The sequence below is a fragment of the Pteronotus mesoamericanus genome, unplaced genomic scaffold (assembly GCF_021234165.1).
Source record: "Pteronotus mesoamericanus isolate MK-2021 breed Mesoamerican mustached bat unplaced genomic scaffold, CSHL_Meso_final scaffold_21, whole genome shotgun sequence".
Lineage (NCBI taxonomy): Eukaryota > Metazoa > Chordata > Mammalia > Chiroptera > Mormoopidae > Pteronotus > Pteronotus mesoamericanus.
The window spans coordinates 5,583,187-5,610,766 of NW_026555310.1; the positions used below are offsets into that span (position 1 = coordinate 5,583,187).

General features: G+C 55.9%; 2 protein-coding genes across 2 annotated transcripts; one reads left to right on the forward strand and one right to left on the reverse strand.

Annotated features, from left to right (window-relative positions):
* Window positions 1-11,452: 11,452 nt before the first annotated feature.
* WNT1 (Wnt family member 1) lies at window positions 11,453-14,421 on the reverse strand. The gene is made up of 4 exons (XM_054590865.1): window positions 14,318-14,421; window positions 13,336-13,589; window positions 12,412-12,677; window positions 11,453-11,941 (listed from the first exon to the last, which is right to left on the reverse strand). Exons 1-4 carry the CDS (start codon window positions 14,419-14,421, stop codon window positions 11,453-11,455), a joined length of 1,113 nt encoding a protein of 370 aa, XP_054446840.1.
* An 8,342-nt stretch (window positions 14,422-22,763) lies between these two features.
* Window positions 22,764-26,473, forward strand: WNT10B (Wnt family member 10B). The gene is made up of 4 exons (XM_054590866.1): window positions 22,764-22,837; window positions 22,970-23,232; window positions 24,988-25,361; window positions 26,015-26,473. Exons 1-4 carry the CDS (start codon window positions 22,764-22,766, stop codon window positions 26,471-26,473), a joined length of 1,170 nt encoding a protein of 389 aa, XP_054446841.1.
* The last annotated feature ends 1,107 nt before the right edge of the window (window positions 26,474-27,580 follow it).

Consider the following 27,580-nt stretch of genomic DNA (forward strand, 5'->3'; position numbering starts at 1 on the left):
CCTCTGGGCAGGAGGGAGAAAGTGAGAGAGAGGCTTTGGACTGAGGTGAACAGGTAACAGAACAGCCCTTAGCAGAAGAGGAAGCGGCCCAGAAGCAGCCAGCAAAGCAGGGAGGGGGCTCACTTTGAAGTCACAAGTCAGGTTCCAATCCCAGCTCTGACAGGCTTACGAGGGCACCTTAGGCAAGCCACTTCCCGGCTGCAGTCCTCCTTATATGCAAAATGAAGGAGTTCTAACGTCCATCCCTGATGTTTTGAAACCTTTGGGGAAGCTTTTATCTATCTCATCCTCCCCTTCACAAGCCAAGAAAGAGTCAGGAATAGATGAACAGAGTCTGAGGGTCCCTGGGGTGGCTTCATTGTCACCCATAGCCATTCTCAATTCAAGAGACTAGAGACTGTCCAGGGTTTACAGAAGAGCTGAGTAAATAGGCAAGGGCTCCCATCCCAGCCTCTCAGGTTTAGGTGAGGGCTCCCCAGGGCAGGGAAGGACGGTGGTTGGAGCAGGAGAGGGAAGGCAGACAATAAATCAGCTTGGGACCTCTTCAGACCTTCCCCTTTGCTCTTCCCCAGTGTTTCTTAGCGATGATTTGAATCATTGCCACGATTTCCCACCAAGGTGGTATCACCCATCTGAAAGAACTCTGAGAATTTCTTGCACCTCTGCCTCTTCCAGGAACAGGCCGAGGAAGCAAGAGGGAGGCTGGTCCCCAAAAGCCTGTAGGTGTGGGATGTGATACTCGCTGTAGCCACTACGGGGCGCGCGCAGGTCGCGGATTTCCCCAGTAGCTAGTCCGCGGGTCGCTCCTACCCGGGTACTGCCAGTTAATCAATTGAGCCCTAGTTACCACGCGGGGGTGCCCCGCCTTGCCTCCTCCAGGCGTGCGAGGTCAGGAGCAGGCCTCTGGCAATCCAGACCTGGAGCGCGCCGAGCCCCACTTTGTACTTATCCACGGCAAGCGGCTTGGGACGCAGACACTGACGTCCTTTTCTCTCTCTGATGTTGGACACCTCCTCTCTACTTACTAGCCATGTGAACTTGGCCAGACCACTTCACTTCCCTGAGCCTCAGTTTCCTCATCTGTCAAATGGGGGTATATAAACACCTACCTCGCAGGGTTGTTGTGAGGATTTAATGAGATAATGTATGTAAAGGGCCTTGCACAGTGCCTGGCACACAGTAGGCTCTCAATAAATCTAAGCTTCCCTTTGTCCAACCTTGGCCTCTTCTTCCTTTCACAGACCCTTTCCCCACAGCGTTCCTCCCCCAGGGCTCCTCGGCTCCTTCCCGCTCGGTGGGCGGTGTGTGTGTGTGGTGCGGGGGGAGGAATACCTTTCTTAGATGGAAACTCCCTGCCCACTCCTGTCTCCCCCAGTCCGGACTCTCCCTTTCTTGCCCCCCACCCCACCCCCATTGGCTCTTCCCACTGCCCCGGCGCACTCCCCCCCACCCCCCATTCCGGGCAAGGGCTGAGTCAGCCTGGGTAAATTTAGCCGCTAACCCGGCTGGCGCGGGGGCTTCGCCCAGACTCAGTCTCGGAGCCCTGGCCGGGCCCTCCGCTCGAGCTCTGCCCCCACCCCCACCGAGTCCCGCCAACTCCAACTCCGGCTCAGCGTTCAGATCACCAGTCCCGCTGCTCTCAAACCACTTATAGTTTTGGTCTCCAATTATCTCGAGGTCACTCTCCACCCGCACCGGAGAGACTGAGCAGGATGAGGAGGGGGCTGGGTGGCCTGGGAGGCCCTGGGACTGGACGCTAAGCCCGCTGCCTTGCCTTGGTTCATTGGAGGGGGAGGGAGTTCCTCTTTGGGCTTCTAAACCTGAAGGGAGAGTGTTGGTCAGAGTCGCCCACCCGTCTACCCCAGAAACTGCCTGAAACCCACACTGCCAGGTTTCCAGTTAGTTCCTGGTAGAGGAAATAAAGGAAGTGGGGGTCACCTTGGACAGAGATCAAAGGTTCCTGAGGTCTGTCTCCCTCACCTACAATTCTGTCTACTACAGGTTCTAACCACTGAGCATTTTATTTACTGAGCACCTGAGAGGAACCAGGAACTGAGCTGGACTCCAGGAAAGAGACGGGGGGGGGGGGGGGGGGGGGCTGCCTGACAATGGAGTGAAGGTTAAAACACACAAATAATGACAGTATTGAGGCAGTGAGTATTAAGTACATTAAGGAGTCAAACCAGGGAGACTGAATTTGGGGAAAGAGGTTCCAAGTAGAGGGGACAGGAAAAATAAGAGGTGTGGATGGGGGCCAATGCTCTGGTTGGACTGGAGCCAAGGGTACATTCAGGGGAGCTGTGGAAGATAAAGGCAGGAATGAAAGCCGAGGCCAGGCTGGTGTGAGCCTGGTCCAGCTGAGGAACGTGTGCCTTGGACCTCTGGGCTTGAGGAGAGGATGGGCTTTAGGCCTGGAGGAAGATAGAGGAAGGCCAGGGCAGGGGCGTGAGCATCTGCCTGGACTGTGCTACAGCCCAGGGCCTCCGGGGCTCCGGAGCCAGCTGGTAGACGAGGCAAGCTGCATGGGATAGCGGAGGGGCTGGTGCTTTGGAGGTGGGCTCTGTCATGCTGCCTGAGCCTCTTGGAGGCTGAACACCGGGATGCCAGTTTCTAAGAGCTTCCCTCCACTGCTACCATTGTCAGAGAACTACGGTGTTCTTGTGTTCTAGAACAAGAACTCTGAGGCGTGGGTTTAAATCTTGCCTCTATCTCATACTAGCTGTGTGACTTTGGCAAGTTACTTAACCTTTCTGTGTCTTGGTGTCCTTTATAAAACTGGGATATTTTTATGTTTTTAAAAATATTTTTTTATTTATTTTTAGAAAGAGGGGAAGGGAGGGAGAGAAACATTAATGTGTGTTTGTCTCTCATGTGCCCCCTCACTGGGGACCTGGCCCACAATCCGGGCATGTGCCCTGACTGGGAATCCAACCGGCCACCCTTATGTAAATCACTGAGAACAATGCCTGGTATCTAGTAAGTGATATATAAATGTTAAGTCTCGATTATTATTTCTCTCTGGGGCTATTTCATTAGTGTTGGGGGTATGGGAACATGAGGATAGTGAAGAGAGAAGTAGAGGTAGGAGAAGAGGAGGAGGAGGCAGCAGAGGCCAGATCGAGAGGAGAGGGAATCCCTGAGGTGGAGACAAGCCACTTGAATGGGTGAATAATATCCTGGGAGCACTTGGGTGGTTAGGGTGTCAATGTAACATGCTCCCATCCCCCAGGATTTCCTCCACCTTTGCCTAGAGTGGAATCAGCACCAGCTGCTAAAGAACTGGGGAGAAGGGGAGGAGTGACCGCAGGTCTGGGGGCCAGTCCTTGATGAGCCATATCTCAGACTGGCTCTGCAGGGCCCTGTGGGTGGCAGGCTGGAGGCTCCCTGCTGCGAAAATGACTTCTAAATCTGGCTGTGTCTGCCAGCCAGCCAGCCTCAAGGCCACAACCACCCCCCACCTTGGGACAGCGTCACAGGTCAGGAGTAGGGACAGCAGACGCAGGAGGGCGTGGTCAGGTTGGGGCAGCAGCCCTCAGGTTACCACGAGACCTTACTACCCTCCCCACACCCAGGTTCTTCCCAGGAAAGCCCTATTCTCATTCCAAATGGAGCCCAGTTAATGTAGCTTTCGAGGAGCCAAGTGCCTCCTCCCCTTTCAGACTCTCAGGAGAGACCTGGGACTTCCCTAAATCACCACAAATTAGGAAAGGAAACAATCAGGCAATAACTTTGGGACTTTAGGGGATTCAGGGCCAGGAGTGTTTGTATATGTGTGAGGAGGAAAGGACTAGGAGAGATGGCTGAACATGAATACATGGGAAGTGTGCAAAGTGTGTCTGTGGGATATGAGTCAGAATTTGCTCAGTTATTCATTTGTTCACTTGCCCATTAAACATGTATGCCAGGCCCTAGGCATACACAAGAGATTCATACGTGGTTCTTATCTTCAGGGAGCTCAAAAATCTAGGGTGTGTGTGAGATAGGAGAAGGGATGTAGAAAGGAAACCCACAGAGCCGTTACAGTGCAGGCAGTACAAACTAATACATTAAAGAAGGCATTCCAGAGGGTTTGGGGAGCCAGAAGGAAGGAGCAGCTCCCAGACTGTGGCTTCTGGGGAATGGGAATATACCCAGGGCTCTGGGAGACAACTCTCTGCATATGTTAGTAAAGGGAAGCTCAGCCTGTACACTGTCTTCTCCTCTGCATGTCATGGCACGGTGGTGGTGGGGGGTCCCTCCCTGGTTCTACACAGCCTTTTGTGAGTCCTTTTAAAGAACAGTTCCTCTAGTCATCCATCTTTTTGTTCATCCATCTGTGCATGCATGCGTGCATCTATACATCCCAACCACCCATTTATTCATTCATCCACCAACCAATCTGTCATTCAACCATTGACTTATCCATCTATCCATTCCTCCACCCATCCATCCATTTATTCTGTTAACAGGGGCATATGAGGTGTCTAGCTCAGTTCTGCAAGGGATGCGAAGATGAACAAAACACAGAGGCCATGTCCTCAGGAAGCTAGAAGCCCAGTAGGAAGATGAGTGACATACACAGATAACCACCCATGGGACAGCCAGTATGTGCTGTTAGTGAAAGCCCTGCCAAGAAAGTGCTGCAGGAGGCACAACAACTTTGCCGATGAAAATTGGAAGAGCTTCACGGAGGGAGGAACAGTCAAGATGGGTTTCAACAAAGGGAGACTGGGATGAGGTGCGTTCCAGGGTGTGGGCAAAGGTAGACAGATGGGAAAGCACACAGCTTCCACGGGGAACAGAGGCACTGGGGAATGCAGAGGTGCAGAGGGATGGGGCCCTGGAATGATGTGTGGGAGCCCAGTCATGAAGCACCTCTGGAAAACAAGGGCGCAACATCTGATCTTTAGCGAAAGGAGCTGAGGGAGAGGTGAGGGGCAGACAAATTGGAGCTGTGAATGTCCTCCTCAATGCCTATAAGACTGTGTCTCTGCTGCTTGATTATGGCCTTTGCTGGTCTTGTTACCTTATGGAGTTCTCCAGTGGACCACGAGCCACTTTAGTGCCTTTGATTTAGCTCTGTATCCCCTGCACGCTTGGCCTGGAGCAGGCTCTCAGAAAATGCTCGCAGAGGAAGGAAGAGATTATAAAACTGTGCCACAGGAACACTGGCACAGCATTCAGGGTCAGATACATAGGAGGAAGGATGACCCCTGCCTTGTGTGGCCCCCATTCCCCACCCCTTTAGGAGCCATTACCGTTCTTTCTTTGCCGGAGTCTCATCAGGAGCTCTTCCAAGAGATTCCACAAGGTGGCGCTGTTCCAACTGTAGCTCTGAGTTCCTCCAAGGTCTTGAACATTTCAGCTTGGTGAAGTGCCCCTCCAAGAACCGTCCCTGGATGGATGGCCTAGGCATTTCCTTCCAGCAAGTCCTGAGACAGAGTGAAGAGCCTGTGTGCATCTATGGAAAAGAAGAGCCAGCAGACCCTCAACTCCAGCGCAAGTACCGTAGGCCTCATCTATCCACTGATTCATTTTACAGTACCTAGTATGTGCCAGATACAAAGTTAGGCTCTTGGAAAAACAGCAGTGATTAAGACATAGACAGTCCCTGCCGTCAAGGAGCTCACCATCTGGCCCTGACCAAATCTTCCTTTGCTCTCCGCCCCCCCCCCCCCGCCGCCCCCCACACCTGCTCTTGCGGACCATTCCCCTTGACCTGGGAAGCCATCTCTTTGATGTGAGCTTTACTCTTCGTCACTGCTTGCCCCTTCAAATCCCTGTTCCTCCCTAAGATTGCTGCATGGCCACATTAGTATGACCCCTGGATGCTCCATTAAATGGCTCTTCTTTCCCTTCCCCTAAGTCCCTGGTGAGCCCTTTCCTATTCTCTTCCATCCTCCCCTGTCATACTCACAGCTACTCTGCCAGGTCTGGCAGCTGTAGGGACCTCCCCAGAGTACACCTGGTCTGGGTTGGGACCTCTCAATAGCCTAGAGCTCTGGAGGCTAGAGAGACATGAGGGTGGATCCAGAGAAGGGCCCTGTGAGACCCTGGCACCCCCAGCCCAGAGATGAAAACTTGGAAGGTCCAGGAAACCAAAGACCTCAGAAACATGCCCCTTTGGGGACTGAGGGCTCAGCCAGCCAAACCTGTCCCCTGACAAGCTGCCTTCTTTTCTCAGTGACTTTGGGGGAGCAAGGCCTCTCCCTGACTACAACTCCATAGTGGTGGCTGTGGGAGAACTGTTTGGGAGGTGAGGCGTTGTGGGACATTGTCCACTTTCCCAACATGCTCCAGGGCCCAACTTAGCCCTTGGTGGGTCTGAGAGAGGAGGGAGGGTTGGTGCTGAGAGTGGGAGCCAGGCCCATCGAGGTCTCGGGAGTGAATGCCGCATTGTTGGCCAGGCCAGAGTCACAGATAATTACCTCAATTAGTGACAATGGGAGAGTAATAAATACAGGCTTAGTGTCTCCTACCCCACCAGGGCTCCAAAGATTAATCCAGGCTGACGGGCGGGCCCTGAAAGGCATGATGGACAATTCATTAAACTCCCCAAATGCCGCACAACCTGGGCGTGAAGGCTGAGTTAGCCCCCTGGGGGCTGCGCCTTTGTCTTGATTGTGTGTCTCCGCCACAGCAGAGCCGGGCAGCCCCCAGAGAGCCGGGAGGTGAGTGGGGCTCCCCCAGCCCGGCCAGGCGGCAGGGGGATTAGGTCTTGGTCCGGCCCTGGTTGCCCTGGCACAGCAGCCCGGCCGGGCTGGAATGTCCGTGGGGGGGAGCAGGCGGAGCGGAGGGGCGGGGCCGACAAGGTGGGGTAAGGGGGGCACACAAAACCAGGGGCAGGAGGAGTTAATTAGACGCCGGCCGAGGAGGGCGAGGGGCCACAATAGGGGCCTCACTTCCGAGGATTAATAGGGAAGAGGGAGAGGGAGGGTTTCAGCCCTGGGGGAGGAGAGCTGGAAGCTTCCCAGGGTGGCACTGCCCCCTCTTGCGCAGCTTGGCACCTCCTTGGCCAGTGGCTGGGAGGCAGGAGGCTCTGGCAACCTGGGCAGGTGCTCCCCAGCATCCCACAGAGTGGCTCGCTCTTCCTAGAATGGTGCTTACATTAGGAAGAAGATTGGGCAGGGAGGAGAGAAAGGATCCTCTCTCATTTATCAGGGCAATAGGGGAAGCAGGAATGTTGAGGGCCCCTGCTCTCAACGCTCCCCATCCCCACCCCTCACCCTGAGGCAGAGCCAGGAGCCAGACGTTTCACCCTTCCTGATAAGGCCACCAGGTTAAAGCCAAGGAGTCCATACTGGGGGCTGGAGCTGGTATGAACACATGGGAGTGGAGGCTGCTGTGTGTGCAGGCACATATATGTGTGCTTGTCTGTATGCTTATGCACAGGGCCTGGCCTTCAGCAGGTCCTCAGTAAATACTGGATAAATGGTTGAATGAATGAATGAACTTTGGTTTTGCTGAGAGTAAATGAGTGTGAGGGAGAGAAATGGTGCTGGGTTGCACCATGATTCAAAGTGAGTGGCCTTGGGCCCTTCCACGCTGGGCTCCCAGCCATCGCCCAGGAAGGACAGGTTCCCCACCTTTAAGCAGATGAGCAAATGTCCAGAAAAAATGAAGTGGCAGTGGTTCCTTCCCTTTTAAAAGGACAAAAGGAAAAGAAAAAAAAAAAGCTGTAGCCTCTTGGAAGCCCCACTTCCTCCTGGGCCCCAGGGAGCAGGGCAGCCCTGGCTCCTCCCTAGGAGCCACCCCACCCTATCCCCTCCCAGGGGATGACAAGGGAGCGAGTTGGCGGCAGTTCCCCAGGCATATTTATAACCTGCTGCTCGCTCACCAGCGTCTGCTTTTAGCCCAGACGGGGGAGGGGGCAGAGGGGTGGTCTGTCTCATGCTGGGCGCCCTGGCTGGGTGTGGAAAGAGTGAGTAAGGGTGAGTGGTGGGCAGCTCTGCATGGATATTCCTGCTCACACCACAGCCAAACAGCTTATTTTCTCCTCATTTTGTTATTTTTCTCCCTTTGGCCTGAAAAGGAGGACTGAACCAGCCTGAGGTGGGGGGGGGGGGTGCTAGACCCTGGGGTATTTGCAGCCCCACTGACAGGGTTTTTCCAGGGTGCGTGTGGCAGGGTGTGTGTGGTGCCGGCTTGCTGACCCCCTGGGGACGGTGCAGGCCTGCCGTCTCTGTCCTCTCAGGTTTTCCGCTCCCCCTCCCCTTGGATATTTCAAGACCAGCACTTCCCTCACTGTGAGGTCAACCATGTGCCGGGGTCCCTGGCAGCCTTAGATCGCCCTGGGTGTGTGGCATCTGGCACCTGAAGATCAAAGGTGGGTGGAAGGATAGCCTGAGTGGAGAGGGCAGGGAAGGCCTCAGGGCCATTCCTGATAGGACCAACGATGACAGCCCCCCTGAGCTGCCCTGGGACCCTAGTGAGGCCTCACTCCAGGCACGGCTGCTTTTCTCCCCAGGGTTTACCTGCTCAAGGTCTGCGTGAGGATGGCACAGATGATCATAATCACAAAATAATTATGTCCTCTGTAGCGCTTTGCAGTTCCTACAGCCCCTTGGCTTCCTTTACCCTTTTACTAGCACATGCCCCTGCCTCCTCTTCTAAGTCCCAGCCCCAGGAAGTGAAGACCCCCTGCTGAGGACTTGAGTGTGGGAATCTGTCTTTAAACCTCACGTGTGTGCACTGGGTGTTGCATTTCCCTGAGCCTTCGTTGTACTCCACCCAGCATACAGACAATATGTGTTGTTCTGCTTTATACCCCAGCAAGACTGTAAATTCCTTCAAGCAGGCACTATGGCTGGTACCTCACTGTATTGCCAGCATTGGGCATATGCCTGGCACAGAAGAAGTACCAGCAAGTATTCAAATGACCTGAGTTTTCACACACATGATCTCCTCTGAACCTCATCATCTTCCTGAAGAAGACTAAGTACCCATAGCCGCCCCTGTTTAATAAACAAGGCAACTGAGGCTGAGAAAGCAAGAGATTCATTGAAAAGCTAGTTCGAGCCAGATCAGGATTCATTGCTTTCTCCTGCTCTTCTAGCTCCTATGTGTCAGCTCAGCCCAGGGCCTCCCAGCTTCTGGGCCTAAAGCAGATATACTGATCTCGCTCTGGGAGTTGGGAGCTAGGTGAGAATGTTTGGGGCCAGCTGCCAACCCTTCTACTCCTCACTTTGCTGCTTCTCCCTAAATCTGGACATCATCCAGCGAGGGCGTAAGACACCTCTCCTGCCTATAGCAGCCCATTAACTTCTTGTTTTAGGAGCTGGGGGAATCTAATAGGCCATCGAAGATAGACTGGGTATTCTCTGCAGTTTTGTTTTTCTTTTTTTTTTTCTTCCCGAAAATCCAAAGCATGTCAGGTACCTCCTACCCTGGCTCAATAAGGCTTCTATTCCTCCCCCTGGCTGCTCTCAGAGCTGAGCTGGTGCTAGCTTGGCAGACAGAGAGAAAGGCAAAAGGATGGCATTGCAGGGTTGAGTAGCTCCTGGATCCACTTCTCTACCCCCACACATCCCAAAGGCCAACAGGGTCAGAGTTCACACATGGAGGGAGAGGTGGGGGGCAGCAACAACAGCAAAAGAGTCCTGGGGAGAGGGGGAAATTCTCCAGTCGGCTGGGATCAGTTGTTGCCCTTGGGGGGTGGAGGGCTTCACAGCTCCCCCCGCCTTTCAGGTCCTCCCTTGGGGGGAAGTGTTAGGATTAGGGATAGGCATTAGAGTTTAGGAATGGGTTAGTGTTTGAAGTTAGGGTTAAGGCTAAGGTTACACTTAAACCTAAGGTCAGAGAAAGGATTAGAGTTGGAGCTAGGTTTAGGGCTGTGGGCAGGATTAGTGCTCCCACTCTAGTGAATTTGCACACAGAGGCGTCCGTGGTGTTGTTAGTAACAGATTCCTTAATGGGCACTTTATGGAAATGTCTAGCTTCATGGTTTGGTTATAGGCCACACTTGGGTTTCCTTTTGGTTTGGTTATGTTGGCTTAAGTCCCCACTGCCCACTGCCCTGATCACAGCTGAAGCAGATAGGCTCCAGGGACCAATAGCTTCCTACCAGGGGTGGCGGCATCCTTTCTTCGGTTTTTCTCTCTTTGGTTTCTTTTCAGAACGCAGTCATAGCTATCACTCAGTTGTAGCTATTTTCATATTGACTCTTCCAGATAGGAAAGGCAGGCTCAGAGTTTGTCTGCACCCCATTCAGCAAGGAAAGAAACTGTGGCAGCCATGCCCATGCACTTGCCCAATATCACACATGCAGTTGGAGTTCGAATAGGAAAAAGAAACTTGCAGGGTCTTTGGGTTTCTGACCAGGTTCTTCTGGAGACCTGGATCCCCAGTGGCCTCATTAAAGTCAACCCAGGGTCAGAATCTCGTGGTCCTCTTGCAGGGTCAGTAAACCAGTCCCCCAACAATGCACCCTATTTGTTTGAGAGAGGTAAATGATGTTGTGTTCTGGATTCAAGGAAAATCCACCAAGTCATTGATAAAAATAGATATTTTTATTCTGCAGAGGAAGATACTACATTGGTGGGGGCGAGGAGCCACTAATAGCTACAGTGGAAGGAAATACTGATTCCGGTAGGCAAAGGCATCTTTGAAAAATTGAGGAGAGAAGAAGAGGGATCAGAAAAGGCCGTAGGGCAAAAGAGAGAAGAATGGAGAGGGGTCGGGTTGGGGTGGAAGTGGTCTCTGCAAACCAGGCTGGAACCCAGCACAATAAATAGATTTATTTACAACAACCAAACTCGTGGCTTTACATCCACGTTTTCAGTGCAAATTATTTACACACTGATGAGGAGGCAGGACAGGAAAGGGTAGGAGGTGGCCCAGGGAGGCATGGATCGCAGCTGTTCAATGGCTCCACGGCAGAGGCTGGGAGGATGGGGGTGTTTCTGCTGGGTCCCCCAACCTCATTTTCCACATCACCACAGCTGCAGCTGCCATCCAACCCAGGCGCCTCCGGCTTCAGCTGTAGGTGGGGAGGAGAAAGGCTCTGATGCCCAGGTGTGTGTTCAGGGTCTGCACCCTTGGCAGGGGCACGTGGGGGACCTGGAGAAAACGGAGTTAAAGAGGGAGGGAGAGAGGCAGGGAGGTCGCTGGCCTGGCGCAATGGCATAGTCAGAGCAACAGCGTCTGGAGCTGACTCTCCATGGGGGAGGGGACGAATCCTTCTCTCACCTCCTGGCCAAGCAGGGGGCAGTGCAATGGAGTCTCCCGCGGTGAGGGAGGGAGGTAGGTCGGGGCAGGTCCTTTCAGGATGGCAAGAAGGTTCCCGCCGCCCCAGGCAAGTGGTTTCAGGAGTCCCCAGTTAGGAGGAGGTGGAAGAAACGACGGAATACGTATGAATGGCGGGGGTGTGGCTGGACGGACTGGGTGGGCGCATATCTGGGTCTTAGGTGCCAGCGAGTCTGCCTGGGGGGTAGGCTTGAGGAGAACGCTCCCGGGGACGAGTCTGCGCAGCGCCTCACAGACACTCGTGCAGGACGCGCGTGTGCGTGCAGTTGCGGCAGCTGACGTGGCAGCACCAGTGGAAGGTGCAGTTGCAGCGCTCGGTGACGCGCTGCGTGCGTGTGCGATGGCCCCGGCCGCAGCAGAGCAGCTCACAGCCGTCCAGCGCGGGCGACGAGCTGTTGCAGGCGCGCCCCGCCGTGCCCGCTGTACCCAGGCGTCCGCTGTAGGTACAGAAGTTGGGCGATTTCTCGAAGTACACAAGGTCGTGCGGTGAAGGTGGTTTGTGCGCGGGGTCTTCGGGCTCGAGGCGGAGCAGCTCCGCCCTCGAGGCGCGGTTGCTGCCGCGGTTGCCGTAGAGGACGCGGGAGGCTCCGTCGAAGCGGTCGCGCAGCACGTCGCCCACAGCGCGCAGCGTGGGCAGCCGCATCCAGCACGTGCGCACCGTGCAGGAGCCGGACATGCCGTGGCACTTGCACTCCTGGCGCATCTCAGAGAACACGGTCTGGGGGAAAGGGAGAGAAAAAGTGCTGTCCCAGGGCACTGCCAGAACCAGAGCCACCATTCCAGATACCGCCCTCTCCCGGGCTCCGCTGGGACTTCAGCACAGGGGCAGGCGTAGCCGCGCCCAGGGGAAGGGAAGCAGAAAATGTCCACAGAGGTTTGGACACCAAGCCGGAGAGTCTGTCTTGAAGTCTCAGCTTAAATTCTTTTTGAATCTGTGCAGTGAAGGGGCTGTAGGCAATAAGCTCCATCGGTTGCATGACTTTCAAGATATTTGGTTCTACCTGTCCTCAGCCCCAGGCATCCCTGAGCCTCTTCCATTTTCTGGCTTCCTTCCAAGTCTCCCGCTCCCTCAGTGCGCCCTCTCCTGGTTCCCCAACCTAAGCCCTGGCCTTATCACCGACCGTTACTTTCCCAGCCCGAGGTTAGCCCCTGCGCAGATCCCTGCCACTCCTCAAGCCTGCTGCTCACCGTTCGGCCCGCCTCGTTGTTGTGCAGGTTCATGAGGAAGCGCAGGTCCCGCCCCTTCTCCCCGGAATCCACAAACTCTCGGCCAAAGAGGCGGCCAAAGTCGATGTTGTCACTGCAGCCCCCCCAGTGCCAGTCGGGACCCCCAGGGCCGCGCCTCCGATAGTCACACGTGCACGATTCGATGGAGCCCTCGGAGCAGGAGCGCGCCACCGAATGGGTAACCCCGGCGGAGGTGATGGCGAAGATAAATGCTGTTTCCCGACAGCCTATGGGAGAAGGGATCAGGAATCAGCGAGGAGGCCCGCGCTGTGCGGCCAGCACCCTCAGTGGAGGGCTTGGGACCCTTGAGTCCCACGCCCCGCCTCCGCCCTTGGAGTCCTGAGAGCCAGGCAACGGGGCTGTGCTGGGAAGCTGGTCTCACAGAGAAAGCACGTGCGTGGGCACGCCACCACGTCCACGCTTGTAATCACGCGTTACTGGGACTCAGAGCGCATTTTGCCTCCTCAGTGGAGGTGGGGCGACCCCAGAAAGAAAAACTGAAGAGAGGGGAGCGGAAGAGCTCTGCGCCGCCAAGACCTCAGCGCCGCCCAAACTCGGCCCTTGTCAGTTAAGAAACACTTGCTGGGCTGGAGGCAAGTCGCATGCCTGCGGACAGCAGCTTCCCAGGCAGGCGCCTTTGGAAAGGCCTGGGGGGAAGTCGCGGCCCGCCAGCGCCCACAACTCAGAGCCCCTTTTCTCTGAGGCAGTGGCTCAGAAAAGTTAAGCTTTGTGGCCGAGGTGAAAGCGTCTTGGTGGACCGAGTTTTGTCCAGATCTTGTGACTCTTCAGGAACCCGGGACATCTTCCGTGCATTCGCCCGCCCATGCCCTGGAGGTGACCCCGCGTTCCCCTTGTCCCGGAAGCGTCGCCTTCCTGGGTACCCACCTCGGTTGACGATCTTGCCGAAGAGGTGGGGCCCCGAAGCTGTGGGGCAGTTCCAGCGGCGGTTCCGGAACTGCCACTTGCACTCTCGCACAGCGCTCTGCAGCCCCCCGCTCACGCTGTGCAGGATCCCCGGGTTCTGGCGGATCAGCCGCCGCTGTTTGCGGCTCAGCAGCTGCAGACTGGGCTCGAGCACCAGTTGCAGGCTCTTGGAGTCGGTCAGTAGGTTCGTGGAGGAAGCTACGTTCACGATGCCCCTGGTGAGACGCATAACTCAGGCTCTGGAAGGGGACCTTCACCCTAACCAAAAAGGTCGTGCTCACCCTGTTCTTTCTGGGGGCTATTTGCCTGGAAAGAGCGGCGGGAGATCAATAATCAGGTAATGACTCCGCTCTCCCTGGTTCACTAGATTGAAAGGACTGGTCATCCGGACTTTTGTGTGACCTGGAGTCCGAGGGGTGCTCTGGGCTCTGGGGTGGGGCACTGGACAGGAGAAGCACGGGAGACCCGGAGGAAAGATGTCCACCTTTGCTCTCAGAGTGCGCTTCTGGACAGTCTGGGGAAGAAATCCTGGCCTGCAGTCCGTGCCCACCTAAGGCGTGAAATGCTTAGGAGTCCCACCCTCTTCTCACCTCCTTTCTAATCGCACGCCTGGCCCTTCACTTCCCGAAGCAAGGATACCTGTGGTGTGGCTACCACCGTGAGGCTGAATTTGGGGCTCAAGGAAGAAGGGCGGTGCTAGATGGGAGTGGGCTCCCTGCCTGGAGTATCGTGGGCTGCGGCGGCCGGACCGTTCACCCCACTTCAGCAAAGCTGCATTCTCAGGAGCAACTCCGATCCAGAGCGCCCCTCGGTGTCTCGGAGGAAAGTCCGAGCGCTGGAGGGAGCCTGTCTGCGGATGGATCCCGGAGCGTGGGAGCTGGATAGGGCTGGCCCCTGGCTCTGCGCCCCGGGACAAGTGGCGACCCCGCACCAGCTCACTTACCACCATCGGCCACTGCTGTTGGCGGCCAGAGCTGCAGGCAGAGCGGCCAGCGCCAGCAACACCGTAGCAGAAACCCAACCAGGCGGCAGCGCCCAGTGCCCCATGGCCTGCCCGGCCTTGCCCGCTTGTGTTGGGCGGTTTTGGCTGCTGCCCGCGACGGTGGGACGGGATGCGGCGGTGGCGGCAGTGGTGAGAGTTCGCAGTCTGGCTCTAACAGCCCTGGGGGCGGGCGATGGGCAGCATGGCTCGCGGTCCCAGCTGGTGGGCTGAGGCAGCCACGGCGGGCGGCACCGCCTCTTATAGTTGCGGCGCTGGCTGAAGTGATGATAGGCTGCCCCGCCGGGCCGCACTGTGGCACTAGGGCGCACCGGTCAGGGGCGCAGACAATGGGCAGCGAGCGGGGCCGTGGCTCCCGCCCGTCTGAGCCGAACGCTGACGGGCTGGCCGTCGGGGCTCACCCCCGCCCCCTGCCTGGTGGCTCCCGCCTCCGGGCCTGCACTGGCCGCCGACCCCTCCCCTTAGGGCGCCCTCCCACGCGCGCCCGCCAGCCTCACTCCTGTTGGCGTCGGGAGCCCGTCGGGGGCCGGCGTCCGCCAGAGGGCGCAGCGATAATGTGCTCTCTGGATTTTCCGTAAGAACACACGGGAGCCCAGCCGCTTTGCCGCCGGCCGTGGGGCTATCCCCTAGACGTCACCCCAGGCCCCGCCGGCTTCCCGTTTCTCCTCCTTCCAGAGTGGAGGAAGGAAAGCTGTGGTTCTGGGCAGCGACTCTGGGGAGATGCCTTTCCTCTCAGGAACCCCGATGGCTGGATAGGGAAGGAAAAGGGGGAGACAGAGGGTGGAGGTGGGGCTGTGGTCAGGGAAATCCCGGGGGTGGGTTCGGGGGTGAGCTAACTAAACAGAGCCTGGCCATGAAGAGAAATCTGAGGAAGCGGCAGTTTGCGCTTGTGGGCCGGAAGGTGCACACTGGTGGCTGTGTCTGTGCGGAGTGTGTATGTGGGACAAACGCAATTGTGAGTCCACGTAAGAATGTGCGCAAATGTGTTCTGAGTGTACACACTCGTGTGTATTCTTCTGTGTAGGAACTCCATATTTTGAGGTGGGATGTTAGAAGCCTTTCTAAAGAATCTTGGAATGTGGCTCAGGTCGGAATGGATCATCAAGTCCTCTTGTCACAGCCGCCACCTGAGACAGTGCACCATTTTATATGTGTTGAGAAGGAGGTGACAGTTACTGTCAGGAGAGACCCAGTAGACTGAGGGACAGAGGATGTCGGGGACTGTGTGGAGGTGGGTGGAGGGTGGATCAATGTGTGTGGGGAGAGATTATATATGCCTACATGTGTCACCCTTGCCCTGTGTACCTTGTGTCATCCGATGGTGTGTCACCCTGTGGTATGTGTCAACCTGTGCATGTCACTGAGGGAGAGGGCTGAGCCAGCAACCAAGGTGGTGTCAAGATGAACAAAGCCTGGGGCATCTGACTCTCAGGACTGAGCTCAGAAAGGAAGGGCAATGGAATAGATGTCAGGCGTGTGTGTGGTAGGGGAGGACAGGGCGGGGGGTGGGGAAGAAGGGCCTTTGGCTAAACTGAACCCAGAATAGGGAACATGTCTCTCCATGTGTTTGCTTCTTTTTGGATTTTTCTGCCAACTTTCTTTCTTACCCCCAAATTCTAGATCTCTCCACTCTCACCAGCTGCGAGGCCCAGCGCACCTGCAACCACCTCTCCTGCTGTACTCTTTTCTCTTCCCTCCCAGGGACTCTCATGCAGCTTCAAGACAACCCTGGCCTCCTATTGAAATGGCTGCTGTTGCCTCTATAGGATATGAGGGGCGGGGGGCGCTGCCAGCCGGCTATCATTCCCCACCAGCACACACAGGTGGCCCCTGCAAGGAGGGAGGATCTCCTCCTTTACAGCTCTTTTCCCATTTTACAGAGGAAAAATTAGTTTGGGTAGTTGTCCAAGGTCCACACAGCTGATAAATGAATAAATGATAGAGCCAGGCTGAAACTGGCTAAAACTCAAAGCCCATGCCCTTTCCACCCGAGCAGCTGCTTGTGACTGCGCAGCAATAGCAGACTGGGAGCCCTTGTCAAAATAGACGGGTTAATAAAAATCATCATTAGGAGTTTCCTGCCCCCCTTTTGGGTCCTCTCTTTTTCGTGCCCCTTGCCCTTTAGGGTGCCTTCTCACTGAGTAACGTATCCAGGCCGATCCTAAGGAGTTCAAAGTATCAGAAACGACCAGGCCTTTCCTCCAAAGCAGGGAAATCACTCTAAGGAATAAATGTCTGATAAGTTTAATTAGTCTTCCTGGAGGGCTTGCATTTTAAATGAGATGTGTATTAACCCAAATGAAGCCTGACGGAGGTTATTTTTGAGGGGAATGCCCTTCCCAGGCCCTTTGCCCAGGCCAGTGCACCTGGTTCCTCTAAGGATTCAACCCTGAGAGACAATGTATCCTGGCTGGTCACCTCCCACAGGTCCGAAAGCCAGTAGTCTCTGCAGAGGCACCCAAAACAGATAGCTCAAATAAATAGACCGGGGTCCCCCAGCACCCCAACTGGGACCAGTGCTTAGGCCTGTTAGGAAACTGGCTGCACAGCAGGAGGTGAGCCAGTGGGCTTTCCCTCAAATTACTGCCTGAGCTCCGCCTCCTGTCCCTTCCCAAAAAGGACGGGGACCACTGAATAGACATGTGCCATGGGCAGCTTGTCCTTTATCCCTTAGAAGTTTCTCCTCACTGGGGCTTCATCAAGTCTTTTGGCCTGGAGGATTGATAAAATCCCATGAAGGCGAGAGGCGGGCCGAAAGAAAGGGAAGCCCTCTCTGTGACCACTGGTGAGAAGCAGAGGTGAGAAGAAAGGAAAGAAGTAGTAGGGAGGGGCAGGAAGAGCAAAATATGACTAAGTCACATTGTGTATAACCTGGCCCAAATTTCTACTTAGACCAAATCATCACTCTGTCCATTGTTCTCTGTTTCGTTTCTGCATTATCAGCTTCTCTCTGTACTGGGATTATACCCTTCAGCATATAAATATTCTGTAATATTTTTCCCCTAAAAATCCCCAAACTTCATGCGACTCCATACTACCACACAAGATTGTCCCATTTGTCTGCTTTCTTTTACTGCAAAACTCAAGGGGGTTGCTTTAATCCCCAGAACCAATTTCTTTTCTTTATTCTCTCTTTTCACCCTAGCCACACCTTTGAACCCACGACTCCTCCTGTCAAAATCATCCCCGACCTCCGCATTGCTTTACAGTCAACTCTCAGGGCTCCTCCTGATCAACCTTCCAGGAAGATCACACAGAGTTGAACCCTGCCTCCTTCTTGAAATGTTCTCACTTGTTTTCTGGAACACCAGTCCTACCTCCCAGGCTGCTCGCCTTCTCAGTCTCCTCTCTGGTTCCACCTTGTCCACCCAGTTTCGAAGTTAAGTTGGGACTGCACCCCTCTCCAATCTGCAGCTCCTTCTAGGTCTATACTCACTCCTTTGGTGAACTATCCAGTCTCATGCTCCCTAATTTACATCTCTGGCCACCGAACTCTGCACTTGCACATCTAACACTTGAATAAGCATCTCAAAATGCACATGTCCAAAACTTGAATTCCTGATTCTTCCCTCACCCCAACCTGCTCTGTCATTAGTCATCCCCACCTCAGTAAATGGCAACTCCATCCTTTAGTTGCTCAGGAAAAGAATTTTAAAGTCTTCCTTGAGTCATCTGTTTTCTTATACTGCACCTCAAGTCAATCAATAACTCCTGTCCTTCTGTCTTCAAAATACACGCAGAATCTGATCCATCCTTCCCACCCTGTGGCTACAACACTGGTGAGAGCCACCATCACCTCTACTGCATCATTGCAGAAGCCTCCTAACAGCTCTCCTGCTTCTACCCTTGCTCCCCACCACACACAATCTATTCTCCACACAACAGCCAGAGCCATTCTTCCCAAAACAAAAGTCAGATTATATCATTCCCCTGCTTAGAATTTTCCAGGGATTCCCCATCTCACTCAAAGGAAAGGGCAGAATCTTTGCGAAGGCCTACAAGGCCCATCAGGATCGAACCCTGCCCCTTCCTTGTCCTCTAACGTCATTGCCTACCGCTCTCTCCCCCGTGGGTTCCTCCCTCCCTCCAAAGAATTGCTAATTCCTTGAACATGCCAAACAAGCTCCTGTCTCAGGATCTTTGCACCTGCTTTTCTGCCTCCCGAATGCACTTCCTCAGATATCCCTATAGGTTTGTTGTCTCCTTTCCTTTTCCCTCCCCCTCTATAAAATGGGATCCCACTACCTATCTCCTTTAGCCTGCTTTATTTTTCTCCATATCACTTTTGATCATAGAGAACGTTAAAGGCTTGAAGTATAAATCTATAGCAAACCATCCCTCTGGAATGGGAATGGGAAGAGAGATGTCGGTGGGGTGGGGAGAGGGGCTTTACTTTGATCTTAGAGTCTGGGGAGGAAACAGGGAACCGAGGCTGAGTCTGTGGGCAGAGGAGCCTACCTTCCTTTGAAGCACCAGCAGGCAGCACTGCTTCCTTGGTCTGAAAAGGCATCAGCCTTTGGTAGAGAAGGGGACAAAGTTCTCTCTAGGGTAATCCCACAGACTGGTTGGGACTAACCACTGAATGCGAGGGGCTTCCTGAGGGTCTCGCACAGTTGGGCTTTGGACCTTTTGGTGCCTCCAGGTGGTGGCCTACGGTGCTGCAGCAGAAGGCGTGAGCGGCGGAGGGTGGGCAGCGCAGCTGAGCTCACCACTGCGGGCGCATCCATCCCTCCCGGGCCTATAATTTGGGTTCCCCGGGCCTGGCCGCCCCTATCAGCGGCTCAGCAATAGATGACTCACTCGGGACCCAGGGCCAAGGCAAACACAGCGGGAGGAGGAGAAGGAGTTTTCCGAGGCTGCTCTCGGCTTTAGAGCCACCGCCTCAGTTGCTCGATCCCCCAATCTCCAGGGGCCCCACTCTTTTTTGACCCCCGCCCTCTATGGCCCCACAGTGCTCTTCCCAGAATGTTCCTGTTACACCCTCCATTTCTGTGATGGGAAGGCAGCCCTCCACTCTTCTCATCACGGGGAAGGGGGACCAGCTAGTTCACACGCCTTCCCTGAAGTAATGACAGCCCCCCACTTTCCCCTTCAGTCAAGGCCCCAACCCTTGTCAAGGTCTCTCTGGTTCCCGCCCCTCCCCTTTGCTGGAGCTGGCCGCGTGCTTGGGGTATTAGGCAATGGGTGTGTACCCGCAGCCCTCTCCAGGCCCCGCCTGCCCCACCATCCTCCAGCCGTCTGCCTGCGGGTCAGTGCTCAGGCCAGCCACTGGGGCAAGGGCACTGGGGGCCAGCTCAGGCCACCCAGTCTGCCTGCCTGTGGCCTCCTGCCCCAGAGCTGGGCTTCTGCAGGAAGAGGGACCAGCAGTGTGGGTCTTTGGATTTGGGACAAGCTAACTTAGGGACTGCCGGGGTAAGTGAGAAGTGGGAATCTATGGTTCTGACCTGGCTCTTCCTTGGCACCTGACTACACTGCAGCCTGACAAGGATAGAATCAGAAGAAACAATCCAAAATTCGAGAGCGACTCAGAGACACATGGAGACACACAAATGTCCAAGTGGTCCCTATGGGAGAAGAGGGGAGTGGGAAACCTCATCCCCTTCCTCTAGCGGCCTGGGTGGAGTCGCAGGCTGACATTCAGGAAGGAGGACAAGGATACTGGTGAGGATCACCAAATTCAGGTGTAAGGATGAGAGATAATGGAATAGGTCTTGCAGATTCTGGTGGCCTCAAAAGCCACACATAGTTTGGTCCTTGGCCTCTAACTGGGAAGAAGAAGCAAGATCTCTAGGGCACTTTCTCCCCCCTCCTCCCCTAGGTAGGGAAGCAGGAAAAAAAAAAAAAAAAAAAAGGCAGCGCTCTGTGGTCCGCTGTCCATTGTCAGGAACCATGGCACTTACACCTCCCCAGCCTGCTCAAGGCCTGGCACATAAAGATGGTCCATAAATATCCCAACAGATGAAAGTCATTGATCTCTGCAGACGGCTCTGCCCCCTAGACAGCAGTGTCCGCTGCAGCACGGCGCAGGACTTCAGCGGCCCAGGCGGACGTTGGCTGCCCAGCAGAGCTGCACGGACACCACCAAGGAAGAGATGACTGTGGCTGTGGGTTTCAGCCCCGTGGCTCTGCTTCCCTGGGGGGCCTGTCTCTGAGTCAACTTGCCAGCCTTGGTCTCTCAGGGCCAGCCGTGCCTTGGGCTGCGGTCTGGCAGGGGCAGGGGGGCGGCTGGGAAGCCTGGGGCCCCTCTCTGGCAAAAATAGCCCGCGGTGGTTAGAGCTGGGAGGGTGAGTCAGGCAACAGTGCAGTGGCACCTAACCCCTTCATTGCCACTGGAGCTCCCTAAGGTGGTTTGCCTCAGCTGTGCTCCCCCAAGAGCAGGTTCTGTCCCTGGTTGTCCTAAGGCTGAGCTCAGTTTGGGATCCTGAAGTCCTCTTCATTTCACGGGAAGCAAGTCTGTGAGCAGAGCAGGAATATGGGCCACCCAAAGTGCAGACCGGGAAGGGGAAGGAAATCTCCGCGGCAAGGTTGCTTGCAAGCCAAGGGAAAGATGGGGCAGCTGAAGATCTTTAGGATTACTGGAGCCTCTGCTAGGGCCAAACTCTGCGGCCAAAGCTGACCCCTCCCAAGGGGCAGGCGCAGGGCTCAGAGGTGGGCAGAAGCCAAGCCACCCAGAAGGGAACTCCCGCTGGCTCCCAGTGCCCTGCGGTGCGTTCTTGCTGAGGGCTCTACACGAAACTGCCCAAACAGGAAAGTCGGTTCTCAGCTCTCTCTTCGTCTTGTCAAAGGCATCCTCCAGGGCCATCCAGCGCTCCGTGGGGAAACTGAGGCAAAGAGACATGACCACCTGGGACCAGGGTCCTGACTCCCTAGGGGGGCTCACTGCACCCTCCTTGCAGCCTTGGCGACTCCAGAGCAGGTGAGAGGAACTCTGGCCACCTTCCCCTTCAGTGGGGCCAAGCCTGAACCCGGGCGTCGGGGGAGAGGGTGTGTGTGTGTGTGTGTACACGCTGGGAGGAGGGGGAGCGACTGCGCTCCCCGGGTCAAGGGGGGGGGGTGTGCAACGAGGAGCGGGGTGGGGATGCCCCGGGCTCGGGGAGGGGCTGCAGCTCTGTCAGCCGCGGCAGAGCCGCCCGTACGCTCCGCGCGAGTAGAGCCAGAGCCCCCAGTTCTTTGCTGGCCCTCTCGCTAGCTTTCTCGGTCGCTCCCTCCCTTCCTCCCTCCCTTCTTCCCGGCGGCCGCGGCGGCGCTGGGAAAGCGGCGAAGAGGAGTGGCCCTGCCCTGGAAGAATGCGGCTCTGCCGAGGGGGCAGAGCCCGACTCATTCTCCCCACGGCTTGAGCAGCCTGAGCCAAGGCCCCCCGGACCCCACGCCTGTGGCCGACCCCGCGCCAGAGCAGCTGGAGGTAATCGGAACCGGGAAAGCAGGGAGAGCAGGGAGGGCAGGGACGCGCACACGGGGACGAGACACGCACATGGGTAGTCAGACAGACACGCATCCGCCCACGGGGGCACAGAGATGCAGAGAGAGAGAGAGAGAGCCAGAGATATTGCCAGCGATAAAGACCCAGCAAATAAAGGAATGCCCCCAGATTTGAACGGGAGAGCAAAGGGGTGGGGACTGAGGTTAGGACCTGTGAGGGTCAGGTGGGCGACGCGCGGAGGTGGGGAACGTGTGGTTGGGAACGGTGGCGGACGAGGAAGAGTCAGACTGCGCTGCGCGTTCCCTTGCAGGCGGCAACCAGGTCCCCTCCCTGTCTTTGCCGCACCTGGAGGCTCCCCTCTTTCCCGACTGCGGAGGAAGGGCGGGTAGAGCCGGTGGGGAACCCATTCTTTCACCCTTCTCCCGGAGGCTGCCTGCCCTCGACGGCACCTGGAGGAGACACTCTCCCCACCCCACCCCCACCTCACCCGCTGTAGGTAGTGGGGAACCCCCTCCCAATCCCACCCCTTAGCGTTGTGAGGGCGTGAAGCTTGTGTTGGGCGGAGGAAGCGAGTCGTGAAGTCGTGGGGCCCTTGAAGAGGGAGCGGTGGGTGAGGTGGTGGAGCGGTGTTTGTGAGTACGTATGTCTGACTTTGAACGTGAGTGTGTCCGTGTGCCTGGCATTATGTCCGGCTGGGTCGGCTCCAGAGGCGATCCATTAAGTTCCAGCTGCGAGGCCCCGACTCTTCTTCCAGGGCCCAGGGACTCTAGGAGTCAAGGGGTGATTCTAACTGTCGTTTGGGGAGCGATGAGACGGGTCAGTGGGGTGACACTGGTGAGTTAGGAGCCCAAAGTTGGGCATCCTTGGTTGGCCAGGCGAGCCACCCTATTCCGGAACCCTCCTTAAGTCTCCCTGTCCCGCAGGCCCTGATCGATCTGTCCACCGGGGCCTTCGGGCCCGGGCTTCGACATGCCTGAGGAGCCCCGGCCGCGGCCTCCGCCCTGGGGCCTCGCGGGTCTTCTGTTGCTGGCGTTGTGCAGTCGGTGAGCAGTTCCCCCTGTCGTCCAGCCTCCCTCGCAACCCAGCCCGGGCTGGAAGCACCGCCCCAGGGCGGGAGGAGTCGGAGGGGGCGCGAGGCCTGGACCACAGACCCAGAAACGCCTTCTCCGTTCCAGGGCCCTAAGCAATGAGATTCTGGGCCTGAAGCTGCCCGGCGAGCCGCCGCTGACTGCCAACACCGTGTGCTTGACGCTGTCGGGCCTGAGCAAGCGACAGCTGGGCCTGTGCCTGCGCAGCCCCGACGTGACGGCATCCGCGCTTCAGGGCCTGCACATCGCGGTCCACGAGTGTCAGCACCAGTTGCGAGACCAGCGCTGGAACTGCTCCGCGCTCGAGGGCGGCGGCCGCCTGCCGCACCACAGCGCCATCCTCAAGCGTGGTGAGCCTGGCCGGATGGATTTGCGCCGCCGCGGGGGTGGGGATGGGGGGCAGGCCAAGGCGAGCGGAGGCGGGAAGGGACGGGTTCACGACTCGGGAGAGGCCTCTCCGGGAATTCCCCCCCCCCCTTCCAGCCTCTAGGAGCTGGGGTGGTCACCCGTCTGGGCCTCTGCTCTCTGACTTCCACCTGCTCGCTGCCGGCAAGGCAGCTGGGTCTCTGCTCCCCTACCCTAAGGCCCCCCTTTTTCCTGCTTCCACCCAGCTGGATCTGGGTTGCACCTGTGAGCAAGAGATGCCCCCAGCCCTGGAAGCTTCAAACACCCCCCATTCACTCCCCCAATTTTCACCCCCCTCTCTTTCAGAGGGACAAGCCCAGGCTGGTGTCCCCAGAACCTCAGTGGAGGTGGGGTGCCGCCCCTAACCGTTTAAGGGTTAAACCTATTCTCCTAATTGCTGGGGTTCCCAGGAGCTGAGGCTGGGAACAAAGACCCTGGTGGCTTTGAAGCAGGGGAGCAGCCCCCTCCTCTGTGCTGTGGGGGCCCCAGGTGGCTCCCACCTGAGCAGGTGAGGAATGGCTGGAAGGGTGGAGAACAGGTCACTGCTGGCCTGGTCTGGAAGGCATGGTCTGGGAAGCATTGCTGCCTCTTGCCAGGCCATTCTTGAGCTTACTCCTTGGAGGTGTAATGATCCATCCTGGGCTCAGCTCAAGGGTGGGGGCAGTACTTTGGGGACTACAGGGTTAATAAGCAGCTGCCATCTGTGGGGGAATTCCCAAGACGTGTGCAAACAGCTTCACCCCTGGAGGGTTGGGGTTGGGGGGGTATCAGGAGGTTGGGCCAGGAGACCTGCATCCTAGGGTGGGAAAGGCCTGGCCCCTAAGGAGCTGCTGTTTCTCATCCTCTCGGGGCTCCAGGGAGCCCCTGCCTAAAAGGAAGTGAGGGATCCCCTTTTTCTCCACAGAACTGCTGTAGGGGAAGGCTTTGATGCCCAAATGAGAAGCACATCCATCTGAGGCTGGGAAAGGCTTGTCATCCTGAGCCTCTGTAACCCCAAAAACAAAACAAAGGAGCCAACATTTTAAGAGGGCCTTAGGGAAAATCACCCCCACCCCTCTACCCTTCCCCACATTTTATAGAGTAACAGCAGGTTAAGATAAACATAAAGGGCAATCTTAAGGACAAATATAAAACGAGAAACCGGAAAGGTGAAGGACAGCTCCACAGCTCCAGCGCTTTGGGGTTTTGAGGTGGTAGAGGATATGTTGTTAAAAGGCTGATTAAAATAACCCTGAAGAAAAAGGGGAAAAAAAAAACAAACCCCAATGGCTCTGCTTCAACCCACCCCAGCTCCCTGAAGGGCTGGGGAATTTCTAAGGCTTTCAGATGTAGAGCTCAGTGAACACATCTTCAAAGACCACAGGGACTCCCTTTTAGTCCTCTCCCACCCCCAGGGGTCTTTCCCTCTAGGCTGGCGCTTTCATCCTCACCTGAGCATCCCAGACTTACAGAGCAGGGACGGGCCTCGGGGATCATCTCAACTCATCCTCTCGCTTTATAGATGAGGAAACTGAGGCTCTGCCCTTTCGGTTTCCTTTCTTCTTATCCTATGTTCCCCCAAATTACTCAGTTAGTAATGGCAGGGTCAGGATTCAGTTAGGAATTTCTGGAATTGGAGGGTGGCTGTTTATTTCCCCCTGCCTCCCTACTCGCAGCTGCCTGTCACCCTTACCCCTACTATCACACCCTTTAATCCCCAGGTTTCCGTGAGAGTGCTTTTTCCTTCTCCATGCTGGCTGCTGGGGTCATGCACGCGGTAGCCACCGCCTGCAGCCTGGGCAAGCTGGTGAGCTGTGGCTGCGGCTGGAAGGGCAGTGGCGAGCAGGACCGGCTGAGGGCCAAACTGCTGCAGCTGCAGGCACTGTCGCGAGGCAAGAGTTTCCCCCACTCCTTGCCCAGCCCAGGCCCCAGCTCAAGCCCCAGTCCTAGCCCCCAGGACACATGGGAATGGGGTGGCTGTAACCATGACATGGACTTTGGAGAGAAGTTCTCTCGGGATTTCTTGGATTCCAGGGAAGCTCCCCGGGACATCCAGGCACGAATGCGAATCCACAACAACAGGGTGGGGCGACAGGTATGTATGTGTAACTTGGCCCGGGTCTCACTAGCTTTCTAGGCCTGGCTAGAGTTTGAGAGGCACAGCACAGTAAGAGGATGAGATATGATGGGTGATTGTCAGCATCTGGGTGGCCTTGAGCAATGAATTTACCCTCGCTTTGCCTCTGTAAGGAGAGTCTGAGGATACCTGACTTCCAACGCCATTAAGAGTGGGCTAGCAAGTAGGGCCCCCAGCGGAGCCCCTTGTCCTTGACAGGTCCTCATTGCATGGTAGCTATTAGGACAGCTGTCTTCCCTATGGAAGTTAGGAGTGCTCTGGGCGCAGACTCCCCATTTTAGCAGTGCTCACTCTGGAAAGAGCACTGGACTGGGAGTCGGGACAACTGGAATTGAGTCCTGTTACCAGCTAGTTATCACCTGAGTCTCTGTGACCAGCTAGTGCCTGACGATCGGCAAATCCTTCTGTTCTGGATTCAGTTCTCCAACTATAAAATGAGGGAGTTGGGCTATCAGCCCGCCTGCTTTTCTTCTGATATTCCACGGTCATTTAGTCCTTCTTGCCTCTGTTTGTCCCTCCTTGTGCCTCCCTGTTCCCTCCCCTCTTCTGTGCCTCTGTGCTCCATCCATGTGCTGCCCTTTCCTTCACCTCTTCCCCCTCTAATGCTCCAGGTGGTAACTGAAAACCTAAAGCGGAAATGCAAGTGCCATGGCACGTCAGGCAGCTGCCAGTTCAAGACCTGCTGGAGGGCGGCCCCAGAGTTCCGGGCAGTGGGGGCAGCACTGAGGGAGCGACTGGGCAGGGCCATCTTCATTGATACCCACAACCGCAACTCCGGAGCCTTCCAGCCCCGCCTGCGTCCCCGTCGCCTCTCAGGAGAGCTGGTTTACTTTGAGAAGTCTCCTGATTTCTGTGAGCGAGACCCCACCGTGGGCTCCCCCGGCACACGAGGCCGGGCCTGCAACAAGACCAGTCGCCTGCTGGATGGCTGTGGCAGCCTGTGCTGTGGCCGTGGGCACAACGTGCTCCGGCAGACAAGAGTTGAGCGCTGCCATTGTCGCTTCCACTGGTGCTGCTACGTGCTGTGTGATGAATGCAAGGTTACAGAGTGGGTCAACGTGTGTAAGTGAGGGTCAGCCTCACGGCAGGCTGGAGAAGGGGAGGGGTACCTTTTCAGCCTTTTGCTCTAATTTCTGTCCGAGGTCAATCTTGGCCCCTGGAAACTCAAAGTATCTACCTGGAAACAGCTTTGGGGGGGTGGGGGTCAGGTGGAGTCTATGATGTATGGCCCTCTCCCCCAAGTTGAAGGGCCTTGAGGGGAAGATGTCTCCCCTCTTCTTTTCCTTCTCACCTGGATGGACTAAGAGGAAATGCACTGTATTGCTTCCCTATCCCCAACCCTGGGGTCCCTTTAACTCTCCTTTGTCATACCCCTTTTGGCTGGGGAGTCCCTATAGTTTGACCACTCTTCTCCTTTGAGGGTAAGCCCCAGGCATTGTGTGGAGCCATGAGACCCAAATCCAGAAAGAAACCACTCACTCCATTTGCTGTACCTGAACTCCTCTACTGCAGCCTGAGCCCTCTCTTGTGGGGTAATGGAAGAGAGTAGTAGAGAAGTTTTTCTTAGGGGCAGGACAGAGTGCTAGGGGGTGCTCCCAGCTGAGTCCTCAGAGTCATCTGTGCAGGCCCTTAAGGAAGCTGTCGGCCTCCCATTCTGATGTTAAAAGAGACCCTCCAAAGGGAGAGTTTTACCTATAGCTCTGAGCCTCTCTTTCTTTCTTTAGCAGGAGGGGTGTGAATGGATAATTTATTGTACTGAGACTTGTTCTTGGTTCCTGTTTGTAACTAAAATAAATTAAATTACTGGACCGGTGGATTCAGATGGTGATATTTTTGCCCACTTGGGATCCCAGTCCATAGCTTCTTTTCCAAGTGAATTCTCCTACCCTCCTACACTCAATGACTTTATTTATATGTATCCTGCCTGGTTCCGCAAAGGATTTGAAATGTTCTGACTTAGCTGGCAACTCTTAGTGTGAAAAACCAGTGGGGATTTCTTGGTGTGAGGGGCTAGAGATCTAAACATAGTCTCTATTTACTCTTTACGTGCCTCAACTCTAGATTTTGCCTTGGTCACTGCCCTAGAACAAAGGTTGGCTTTTCCCCCACGGTAAAGATAGATCTTGATAGTAAACATATTAGACTTGTGGGTTTTGTAACAACTGCTCAACCCTGCA

Bases quoted from the DNA above. Each gene is read 5' to 3' on its own strand.
- WNT1 (XM_054590865.1), bottom strand. From the start codon at position 14,421: ATGGGGCACTGGGCGCTGCCGCCTGGTTGGGTTTCTGCTACGGTGTTG. The intron at 13,590-14,317 runs GTAAGTGAGCTG...GCGTCTCACCAG, and splicing joins AACAGCAGTGGCCGATGGTG to GGGCATCGTGAACGTAGCTT. The intron at 12,678-13,335 runs GTGGGTACCCAG...CTTCTCCCATAG, and splicing joins CGGCAAGATCGTCAACCGAG to GCTGTCGGGAAACAGCATTT.
- WNT10B (XM_054590866.1), top strand. From the start codon at position 22,764: ATGCCTGAGGAGCCCCGGCCGCGGCCTCCGCCCTGGGGCCTCGCGGGT. The intron at 22,838-22,969 runs GTGAGCAGTTCC...TCTCCGTTCCAG, and splicing joins TTGCTGGCGTTGTGCAGTCG to GGCCCTAAGCAATGAGATTC. The intron at 25,362-26,014 runs GTATGTATGTGT...CTAATGCTCCAG, and splicing joins ACAACAGGGTGGGGCGACAG to GTGGTAACTGAAAACCTAAA.